Source organism: Colias philodice, chromosome 9 (genome assembly GCF_061535455.1).
Source record: "Colias philodice isolate Cphi_HAF_F1 chromosome 9, ilColPhil1 Martin Lab GWU primary, whole genome shotgun sequence".
NCBI lineage: Eukaryota > Metazoa > Arthropoda > Insecta > Lepidoptera > Pieridae > Colias > Colias philodice.
This window is the reverse complement of record NC_143094.1, coordinates 6,807,540-6,819,523: the sequence shown is the minus strand read 5'-3', so window position 1 is coordinate 6,819,523 and position 11,984 is coordinate 6,807,540. Positions and strand designations below refer to the sequence as shown.

The window sequence follows — 11,984 nt, the reverse complement described above, 5'->3', positions numbered from 1 at the left end:
CCGAATATTTTTCAAATCGGACCAGTAGTTCCTGAGATTAGTGCGATATACATTAGTCAAATGCTACTAACATTTTAAATTTTAATTATCTTCAGTTTGGACAACGTTATTAACTAAAACTATTTTGAAACATTATAAATGGTTAAAAAATTAGCTATCACCGAGCCTTTTTTCATCTCTCTGCGTCTATTGCTTGGCAAGTTATAGTCATGTATCCGTTTTTTATTTTTCCTGAAAAGTTATATTTTTGCGATTATCATATTATTCTCCGTGGACGGCGATTTGTAGTGGTGCCGTCGGTCAGCAGATCTCCGTGCCATGTAAGGCCCTGCGCAGACGGCACACTTTTTGTGCAGAGTTGTAGGGACGTAGACGCTATGGAAATCGTGCAGAGATCGCGAAGTATTATATTATTTATACCTCTGGCGCCATGATAATAGATTGCGTGCGTTACGTCCACCCCTAGCAAATGCAGATTGCCGACTAAAGTGTGCGCCGTCTGCGTTAGCGCGCGTTGAAGCAAACGTTCAATTCTTTTCACACACATTTTGTGCGGAGCGGCGCGGTGCGGTCTGCCCGAATTACACGGATTATTTGTGCGCCGGACTTTTTGCGCGTCGTGTGCGTTACTGCATATAATTTCATAGGTTCTATTTTCACAGACTAAAAAGTGCGTCACGGATAGTCTGTCGTCTGCGCAGGGCCTAAGTCTCATTATTACGGACATTTATTACAAGGAGTATGGAGCGGAAAAATAAACCTGAGCTTCTGAAAGCTACTTGTTTCGTGTGATCTCCTTTCAATTTGATTAAGATTTGATGAGGAGCATCTAAAATGAAATCAAGTAGACAAGTTCAGCAAAATTTAAATTGTAACTTTTTAAATAAAACACAAGAAATATGTCCATAATGTATTTATTCACAATCTAGTCTTTGTATAATTGAAAATTATGCGTAATAAATAATATTACACAGAAGATACAAAATGTACGTAGAATAATGGCACCAACTTTAAAACTCATAATTCACTATCACTTGAATAAAACATACAATAATAATCGGTACAAAACAGGAATGGAAATATACAATATATAAAATGCACAACGTGTTCTCATATTATCAGCAGTTACATATTGTAAAAAAGTTTATGTTGAAATAATAAAGATGAATAACAATTTAATCCTTATTACTATACTTGAAGTAATATATTGAATGTAAATGTAGATCACAGATATACAGAATTGTGCCAAATGGGGCATTTTTAAAAACATGTTTTTGTTAACTTCTATAACATATTGGGTAATCAACATTTGAGTCCCTATGATGAGAAGATAGAAAATTTTATATATCTAATAATAAGTAAAATTTAACACTATTATTCTTTAACTATGTATTAATTTTATAAATAGCGACTCCAATAATATCAAAAGAAAAAACATTTTGATGTTAAACTGAGTCTGGTAGAATAAACAAACCAAACGTATGGTATGATATTAAATTAATTTATGATCGATATTTCAATCTATTTACAAGCAGAAAAAGCAGTGTTCTAAACCTATCAGTCAAATTCACGTCCTGTAGAGAACATATTAAAATCTTATACAAAATTAACAGACTGAATTATCTGTGCTTACACCAATCATTGAATTCAACACTTAAGCAGTCTAAAATCTACGACATAATATTATTACATTAAAAATTAGTTTTCTTATACCTAAACCAAATGTAGTAAAAATAATACAAGCTGCGATTATAGTCAATGACAAGTAGCATAAAAAATAATTTAAAATACTACTTACAAAATAAAGTAATTGAAATAATATTCATATAAGTCTTAGCTGCATTTTATATGTTCAAAAGTTTTGAAATATCTTAAACATAAAATTCATACGAGATAAGGTAAAGAAATGAAAAAGTTTTTAATTAATTATAAGGTACTGATTGAACATTTCATTTAACGCAAAAAATAAATAAATAAAAAATCGTACAGCGCACAAATTTGTAAAATTTATAACAATCTGGCATCGATAATAAAATGCATTTCTGTCTAAGTGCATGTAAGTACATTATTGCGACTTATAACATTAAAAAAAGTAGAGGATAATCATTACTTATTTATAATGATCTAACGAGATCGCAAGTAATAAAAAATATTTACAAATTGTACTACAACTTGGAATATTGATCAATTTTCGCATTCGTACAAAACCAAACTACACAAATCGAAAATAGTCTAAGCTTACACAATAAAAAAATAATCGCGTTATCAACTATTAATACTTAACGAGTTTGATATGTACAATCGATCTAATAGTAAGGGGGAATGGGCAGTGTTATATGTGTAGAGCGGGCGCGGGCGAGTGCGGGGGCGGGGGGTCGGCGCGCCCGGGCGGCGCGGGTCATACGAACGAGGAGAAGCCCGGCAGCGGCGCCCGCGACCGCGCCATGTTGTTCATCACGATCTGCCCGCCGTTCAGGCTCACCACGGCGCTGCCCTCCGGCTCCGAGTCCGTGTAGCTCGAGTAGTTCCGCACCGGCCGCTGCCGCTTCCACGACTGACGCAGCGTGTCGTTCACGTTCGCGTAGTGGTTCACGAACGAGTGCGGCTCTGAACGCACGCTCTCGTTTTCACTCTCCGAATTCTGTGACGATAAAATTATGTTAGTATAGTTGCATTATAGATGACTTTAATTTCAGTAGCAGTTATGAGGCCTACGTGATACGTATTTTAAAATATATTTAACTAGAATGCGCCTCTTAATTTATTTTAGCGTTTAATTATTGAGATACTACGAGAAGTCTCGAGCTTTTAGATCGAAGGGAAGCAGCATAGATGTGAGATGTCTGGACGAAAAATCTAAAAAGAAGCGTACCTACGTCGCCGGTGCTAAGGGGAAAGCGTGATGCAGACGAAAAAGCGAAACTTGTAATATTTACCGTCCCGAGATCCGCGCGTGGAGCAAGGGAAAAAAATACGTTTTTAATGCGGGCCGTTGGGCGGCGGGGGTTTAGACGACGGTAATTTTGATGGTGATCACCTGGGAGTCGGAGGAGCTCATCTCGGAGGGTTTCTCGGTGAGCGAGGAGTCGTCGGGGTTCTCGTCGTAGCCGCGCAGGCTCTCCTCGTCGCTGTGGTAGGCGACGGAGGCGGGCGAGGGCCGCGGCGGGCACTTGGCGAGCGGCGCGGGCTTGCGGCGCAGCGTGCCCAGCGAGCCCGCCGAGCCGGCGCGCGCGCGGTACACGTCCAGCGCCAGCGACCCGCGCTCCGCACTCTCGCCGCCCAGCGACTCCTCCAGCGTCTTCTGCGCCTCCTCTGTGAGACCGACATAATCCCCTTGAATAGATCGAGCAAGTGCCTCGCATCATACCACTATATAGCACTTAACGTAACACACGACACGCATAATGTATACTTTTCAAAAGCAATAATGAATTTGTGGTGAATATTTAAATTGGCACACATAAAAAGCAAGACAGCGTGTTTAATATTGATTAGAACAATACGGCATAATAGAAGCTTATATTCAATAATTTCAGTATCTTCTGTTCAACCGAACAGAAGATACATAAATTATTGAATTACTCTTAGTTAAATGACCGGCGCAAATTTAAAAATTGTTTATTTTTCAAGTTCAGTCATTGATCATGTTATCGAATCCAAGAAACGCCAGAAGTATAAAACCAGAAATATAGTTATAGTTATTATGAATATAAATTACAATACAATTTTGGTTTTTCTACAAAATTCGTTATTGGTCATTAATTATTTCTTAAAACTGTTCATTAACTTAAATCACTGTTCATTAATAAATTTTGACTTATTTTAAATCATTTCTTATATCCCATTAAATTCAGACAGATTACTCACTTTTATATTTATAACTCTTGCTCTTCACGCACAAAATGGCGATCACCATGATAATGATGATAATGGAGGCCGCAGCCAAAGCCACCATGAACCACGTGCGTCTGTAGAAGGGCCGGTACTGCAGATAACCGTACTCAAGGTACAGTTTCGATGGCGTCACTATCACCTTGTCGCTGTACGTGGGGTTGCTGATCCCGTACATATTGTATGCAATCACACGGAACGAGTATGCCGTCGATGGCAGTAAACTCTGATACGATATCGTAAATTCCTCGAGAATTCCATTACTCGTTCGCGTTATCGTTTCCCATCTCGTGTCATCTGTAAACAAATTTCGCGCAATGAATTTTAAATTGAAATAACAAGTTTTTGAATGTCCAATGATTAATGAGGAATGGCTTCTATACAGGTGGATGGAATGCGGTGAATTAGGGAAAATGTGCTGAAAACTTACATGCTTGCCAAGTTTCCTTTGCTGCATGAAAAATAAAAAAATAATTTTAAGTCATCATAGTCAATTCAAATGCCTTCAAATTACTTCCTCGAAGAAGTTGGATGTTAACTTAATTTTTGAATTCTTCAATACTTTTTAGTTTTTATTTAAACGCCGTTACATATATTGTTATTTTTAGCTTGCAGAATAATGTTTTTCATGATCAATTTAGGGTCGATTTTTCAATGCTTGGATAAAACTTATCCGTCCAATAAAGTATTATACGATAATATTAAAATATCACGTAAACTGTCAAATACGGGCAATTAGAATACGTTTTTAAAATGGTAGTTTTATACATTATTCGACGAATAAGTTTTAACCAAGGATTGAAAAATCAGCCCTTAAGCTTGTTATTCACAATTTACGGGCTCTTTTACAATGGGTAGCGTTGGCCCAACAAACGATCGTCGATGTTTGCCGCCATTACGGCCATTATGAATGAACAATTACAATTACTTCCAATCATAGACATTAAACTACACTATGGTGATACCTCTAGTCGCCCAATGCTGCCCATTGTGAAGAGAGCCCATTAAACTATCCAAACCGAGATGTCAATAGGGATACCCCTCCAGTAGGCAGCACGTACCTTTCTTCCTGGCCTCTATATAGTATCCGAGCAGCGGCCCCTTGCCGGAGGGCGCGTTGGCCCAGCGCAGGTGCAGCGCGGCGGGGTCGGCCCGCAGCAGCAGCGCGCGCGGCGCGGCGGGCGAGCCCCCCTGCGGGCCCGTGCGCACGCGCGCCTCGCCCGCGCCGCCCGCGCCGATGGTCAGCGCGCGCACGCTGAACCGGTACTCCACCTCCTCCTCCAGCCCGCCCACCGCCAGCCGCCGCTCGCTCACCTTCTGCTTCACTTGCTTGCTGAACCCTGCGACGGATACGATCACTTTTATTTTCAATTAAAAAAAAATAGAAATACCAACATTGATGCATTTTCAATTAGGGACAAAATATCGTTGTTGGCCTGAGCAGTTTTTATTGTGTCCAAACAATCCAATTAGGGATCGACATTGTTTTCCGCAAGTCAGTAAAGAGAACGGTTCCTTCGATGGATTTTTATTAAATAAAGCTAAGAAATTATAATGAATTGGATATTATTCACTACGAAAGGTTAATAATATTTTTTCACACGTTCCTATATCAGTACATACTGGGTTCTAGTCGCGGTTATTTTACAACAGATATCTACTTATAACATCACAATAATAACTAAAACCATTATGTTACAAACAATATAAAACTAACGTTCATCCTGCTCGATCGTCTCGTAAGTAACGAGATACGAGTGTATGAGGCCGTTCCGTTTGCGCGGCGGCTCCCAGCTAACTACGAGGCTGTTCATGGTGATGTCGCTGAAGGAGATGTTGCGCGGCGCCGACGGCAGGCCCTGGTGCGTGCGCGCCAGCACCGCGTGCGAGCGGGGCCCGTCGCCCGCCGGGTTGAACGCGAGCACCTATACACATGTGTATTATATTATTTATCGTAGTTGTTAAATAATTAATTCAAACACCATGTTTTAGCTTCACTTAGCTTTATTAGAGAAAAGAACAGTTTACACTTTTACATGATTAACATTGCTAACCGGCATCTGCCATCTTGCCTACTCGAATACAATACAGTGTTGCCAATATAAATGTACACTTAATCCAACTGTAGCTTATTTAGCTGCGGTTCTCATTAACGTGACGCGTGTAATCTGTACTTATATAACAGTGTTGATCTTTATTACAAACAGTTTTGTAAATAAAGTAACGATTGATGACTGACAAAATTATGAATTAAAATGCGATAATATGAATAAGAACTAGTCAGTTTAGAACTTTTAATTTTCTTTGTGAAATTTAGAAGTTTTGTTAAAACAAGATATGTAATTTAGTTTTGGTAAATATACCATTCACATGATTTTGATTGCAATTTTAATAAGATTTATTTTGTTCAAAATTTTTGTAAATAGTTAGCACAAACCAATATGCTGATTTATTTACATTTATCTGCCTAACGTTTCAACTAAATAATGGTTCTTAAGAAAATGATTAGAATTACTTCAGAAATACAATACCTGAATGCGATACTGTGTGAATTTGTCAAGGAACACGAGCGAATGTGAAGTGGCAGTAGCTGGTACAACTTCTATTTCCTCTTCAATTTTTCGCCCCGGTTCTGGTTCCTCAGGTGACTCGGTCATCAGGTAAAAGATCTAAATAAACATTATTTATGATTACTTTTCATAAGTACCTTACATCATTATGGTCATGTAAAACTGAAAATATTGCAGATATTAGTTGTTGTGTTTTGTAAATATACAAGGCAGAGGTACAGAAAAAACAGTAAGTAACAAGTTGAACAACAAAAAGTTTATTTGTTCATATACATATATATACATACAACAAGTAACAACTTCTTAATATTACATCACAAACGCACAAAATTTTTACACTTGACTATAACATCACTGTCTCATGACTTTTTTTTCTATTAAATTTAAATTTCCTATAAGCATGTAGATCTTTATTTTTTATGCGTCTAACTTGTTTGACTTAGCTCTTTGTTAAAATTGCACCCTGAAAAATTTAGTACGTTCATAATTCATCAGTATTATCCATAGAGTTATTGAGTACTACGTACTAGAGAGGGCATCGCTAGTTAACTATTTGTAACACGAGTTAGAGTCAATCGTCTCTAACCATTTTTTTTGTTACATTGATTGGTTTTAATTGATAATTTTATTCATATTTTTTTAATAAGATAAACAATATTTATTTGTTACATTGATTGGTTTTAATTTATAACTTTATAAGTAATAAGAGGCAGAATGTCTACAAAGTGTATGACTCAGTAGCCGGCCCGCTCCGCCGCGCTTGTTGCACAGACTTTGTTCGTGTTGTACTCTCTATAATAATACCTCAATGGTATTATCAGAATTATTTGTCGTTTGCTACTACAGCGTACCTTATACCCGAGCAGGTCGCCGTTCTGCTGGTCGAGCGTGGGCGGCTGCCAGGTGAGCGCCACCTCGGTGGGCGACACGGGCTCAGCGGCCACGTGCCCCGGAGGAGCGGTCGGCACCGCCTCGCCCACCCACACCACCGCGGGTGCACCACCCGGTCCGAGACCTTGCGAGTTCACCGCGTACACGCTGATCTCGTAGTTGCGGTCCACCGCCAGATCGGTGAGGACCACTTCGGAACTCTGCGGATGTGTACGGTTATTGTGGTCAATTGTGAAGAATTACATGACCTGTAGTCAATACTGCGATTCTATAGTAAGTTCTTTAAAAAAAAATGGGTTTTTTACATCATTTACTTGTTCAAGATGGATATCCTCTCCAATAGTTATTGTGATTTTAAAAATGTAAACAATTGTTTTTTCATCATTTATTTCAAAGTAAACTTACTGAAATATCTTTTAACTTACCCACAACAAAGCAATTGCTTTGTTGTGCATTGCTTTGTGTTGCAACACATATTTAATTTTTACTAATGTTTTTAGCTCCCTAAATCAGTGGATATTCTGCGTCTAGTTAGCACTTACCTTAATTCCGGGCACTTCTTGCTTCATAGTATTCTGCAGGGTAGCAGTAAAGTCGGTGAGCGGCTGGTAGAGCACGCGGTAGCCGCCCGTGCGCGTGTCGCCGCTCCAGTGCGCGTCCGCCAGCGGCGACCACTGCACGCGCACGCTGCTCGGCGTTATTGGCACTACTCGGAGGTTATCTATCGCTTTGCTTGGAGCTGCGAGTGAATATATAAAAAATTCAGTAATTAAAATTGGTTATTTTAATCCTAAATAACATTATTACTGTTATCTTAACGATTTATTGCGAGATAGTAATTGGGTAGAAAGATTTCTATGGTGCATCAATATCTAGCGGGTATAATTAATTAAAAATAATATAAACTTTGAAGTGCAAAATATTGTTATAAAAAAGCTTACTTTAATTATTCATCACATCTTATATTATGTAGAAATGTATGTAAAGTACATATAAATTCTATAATTTAATTCAAGGATTCGTTTTTAAATCTAAAGTGTTTTCTTTCATTTCCGATATTAAACAATAATAAGGCACATTAATAGCGAAAAAAAATAATTTACCTGCAGGTAGAGTACGAACAGTTTCTGTAGCGTTACTATATCGGCTTGGTCCTATATCATTAGTGGCCCTTATTCTAAACTGATACGCGGTATAGGGTTTCAGCCCGTCAACGGTGTATGAAGTCGCAAATGGATCCACACGTTCCGGTAACGTTTGCCAAGTTCCACCTTCTTCCTTTTGTTGAACAGTGTAGTATCTGAGAAATAGAGTTTCAGCTAAATTCAACCAGAATTAGAAAAGGCTTAATTTATACATTTAAGTAACATTTTTTACTTTCTTCTATGCCTTGGCTAAGAGCGCTACCCTACGATCAGGAGCAAAAGTAAAGCAGTAAAAGTTTCCTGCCCTGTCGATCTTTTTTTTCTTCTATTCATGCACATGCCATAAAAAAAATTAAACCTCTATATTCGTATAATTACCTGAGCGGGGCATATCCATCATCACCCGGTGTCCAAGAGAACGTGATCTGATGTGGCTGTAACAAGGACCGGGCTAGATGTGGTCGTGCTGGCGGAGCGGGTGCGGCTCGGTTTGCCGTGGTCAGTACTAGAGCACGCCCGGTCGCACCCCACCCTAGACGGGTTTGTGCGCGCACGCTGAATAAATAGTACTGCTCGGACGCTAGTTCTGTTGCTCTGTGGAAATATCCAATACGAAAATACAAGTTAATATACAACGTTTGTTATTTTTTTTTTGCTTTATTACGTACTATGATGTAAATATTTAAGAAAAGCGTTTATTTTATTATTACATATTATGTAAAATTAAGTTGTAATATTGATTTTAAAAGAGTTTCTTGCCTGTTCCTCTCCATAGATACTGCTTTCCGAATCGGTGGTAAATGTTAAAAATATATACTGACGATTCGAAAGTGCTTCTCAAAGAAGTCTAATTGAATAAATAAATGTTTGAGTTTTGAGTTTGGGTTTATTTATATCTTAAAAACGGAAAATATTACGAGCATATAATATTATAAACGTAAATATAAAACATCAAATCTACTTGCACATTTTACATCAATTTTAAATTCGATAACCAAGCATACTATTAATTCTTATACATATACGCATTTTGAATTAATGATGACGTTGAAGCATAAAATTTTACCTGAAAGTCCTATCCGATGGTAGAAATTCCCTAGAAAACATGTGCTGTGTAGAGCTATTCAGGTGGTAAGTAACCTGATACGCCAATATTTCACCATTGGGATCTTCAGGAACGTCCCATATTATTCGCGCCGTTGTGAAAGATACGTCAGGAAACGATACATTTGATGGCGGACCAGGAGCTAAAAATAAAATAAAATTTGAATAAAAAAATGATTTTATATCTACAAATCATCAGGAGATTACAAATACAAAACCAAAAGTAAAAAAAAAAACACCAAATAAAAGTAAAGTAGTTAACTTGTGTTTGTATCGAATGTAACAGAATCATTCAATTACTTATGTAGGAAAAATATTGCCTAAGCCCTTAGCCGTTCATGGCGTGAATAGAATAATTACTTAATATGCCCATAAAACTTCAGCATTGCGCCATGGAAGATTGAGCCCCATTAAAACCAATTACATACACACTGTTCTAGATAATGTGATACAATATACATGCCACTATTACTTTATCTAGGACAACAATCTTTATTAATTACGTTTTGGAATTTGGTACTTGAATAATATTTCCTCTTCCTGTATCCAATCCCAACAAAGTAATATTTACATTAAAAATAATATAATAATTCGTCATTTTATGGTTTTAAACTTTACGTACATTTAACCAGTTGCAGTGTAACAATTGAGGTAAATCGAAGCATATCTATCAAGTATGTTAGTACATAATACATATAGCATATAATGTTTTACGTAACAGAATGTTCTTAAAATCTAAAGAACTATAATCGAAAAATATAACTGATATAACTTACTGTCTTCATGAGTCCTCACAGTAACCGGTGGGTCGCTAAGCGCTCCATCACCCAGTCTTGTATAACCCAACACTTGTATGTGATACACTACATATTTCCTTAACTCCGTCAGTGTTACAGTGTGCGTTTGGTTCGATGGTATCGGTTGGCATTCCACCTTCTTATGTTCCGGTCGCGGTGGAGGAACAACTGCTGCATAGCAAACTTTGTATCCCTCGATAAGACCGTTCTGATCTTGTACGGGGATATCGCCCCAGAGAACGACAACAGTTGTGGATGAAGTTGCGTTAGCTGATACTTCAATAGGTCCACTTGATGGTACTAAAAATTTACAGATAATCAATATGCAAAATTTTACTTCCATAGAATATTAGTGATAAACGTAGATAAGTAGATATATTGCACGGATGTAAGTACTACTAAAATTCATATTAAAAACAAATTTGTCAAATGTTGTAATTTGAATGAACAAAATAAATACAAACCGGCTTCTCTTGTCCTTTCCGTAGCTGTAGGACTTTCGACGGAAACGCCAACCTCATTGATTGCAGTCATTCGTATTTCATATACAGACCATTCTTCTAAATTGGAAAGCACGTGAGAGTTAGCTGTGTGATCTTCAATAATGGCATACAATGTATCATTTGTGCCGCTTCTTTTGTACGTAATATTGTAACCCTTCGGGTTTCCGTACCATTCACTTTGTTGTAAAGGCTGCAATAAAAACGTTCATTGGATGGAATGATAGCTTTAAAATATAGTCTGGCGTAAAGCATAATATGTGTTAGATAAATGTATCACATTGTGTTAGAATGAAAATATAGGAAGTTACGACATGCTTTAATTCACATCTAACATTTTATTATTATTTTGAAAGAAAGAAAGAAAAGTTTATTTATTTTATTGGTATGTATCCAAAAAAGACAAGGAATAATCTTAAAAGCTACAACCCTCTGTTGTTACCACGTGTTTATTTTTTACCTATTTTACTTGTTTACTACCATCTGGCTCGGCTTTGATATGAAAATTTATATACTTTCATGTCATTGCACACATCCTAACATACAAAACTTCCAAATTATGATACATACTAACTAAAATTACACTATACTTACAATCCACCGCACTCTCAGATTGTTAGCGCTAACAGCGCGTACGGTCACATTCCGTGGCGGGTGTTGTGGCGGCGCCTGTATTGTTTGGAACTCTTTGCACGGCTCGGAGGGCGGTGATGTGCCCACTACGTTGGACGCAATGAGCCGTAATCGATACGTAGTGAAGGGAACTAGCCCTGTGACCAGGATGGATTGGGCATCTGGCGCGTTCACTTCGTATATGGTTACCCAGGAGGAGTTGCGCGCTGTTTGTGCCTGAATTATGAAGTTCAAATAAGTATATGGTCTGATATGATGATTATTTAAAAATGAAATACTTCATTAGGCATATTATATGATATATTAGTCTGAATGTAGCAATACTTAAAGTAGTTTATATTTAACTAGCGACCCGCCCCGGCTTCGCACGGGTGCAATGCTGATACTAAATACACTACAGAAAAAACTGTGAACGTTGTATCACGTTGTATATAAAAACATAGCGGCCCGCTA

General features: G+C 37.8%; 1 protein-coding gene across 4 annotated transcripts in view; it reads right to left on the bottom strand.

Annotated features, from left to right (window-relative positions):
• Nucleotides 1–898: 898 nt before the first annotated feature.
• The window catches only part of sdk (sidekick cell adhesion molecule), a 38,192-nt gene continuing 27,106 nt past the window's right edge, over nt 899–11,984 (bottom strand). For 3 of the 4 annotated variants that reach the window (XM_089699207.1, XM_089699208.1, XM_089699210.1), the window contains 14 exons: nt 11,493–11,747; nt 10,863–11,091; nt 10,378–10,698; nt 9,564–9,744; nt 8,876–9,091; nt 8,456–8,652; nt 7,895–8,091; nt 7,313–7,552; nt 6,423–6,560; nt 5,609–5,816; nt 4,953–5,231; nt 3,868–4,188; nt 3,038–3,333; nt 899–2,641 (listed from right to left, as the gene is read on the bottom strand). In XM_089699207.1, coding sequence (XP_089555333.1) covers nt 2,399–2,641; nt 3,038–3,333; nt 3,868–4,188; nt 4,953–5,231; nt 5,609–5,816; nt 6,423–6,560; nt 7,313–7,552; nt 7,895–8,091; nt 8,456–8,652; nt 8,876–9,091; nt 9,564–9,744; nt 10,378–10,698; nt 10,863–11,091; nt 11,493–11,747 — 3,321 coding nt within the window. In that variant the 3' untranslated portion in view covers nt 899–2,398. The remainder of the gene's footprint in view (nt 2,642–3,037; nt 3,334–3,867; nt 4,189–4,952; nt 5,232–5,608; nt 5,817–6,422; nt 6,561–7,312; nt 7,553–7,894; nt 8,092–8,455; nt 8,653–8,875; nt 9,092–9,563; nt 9,745–10,377; nt 10,699–10,862; nt 11,092–11,492; nt 11,748–11,984) is intronic. The other variant, XM_089699209.1, reaches the window with a different exon arrangement.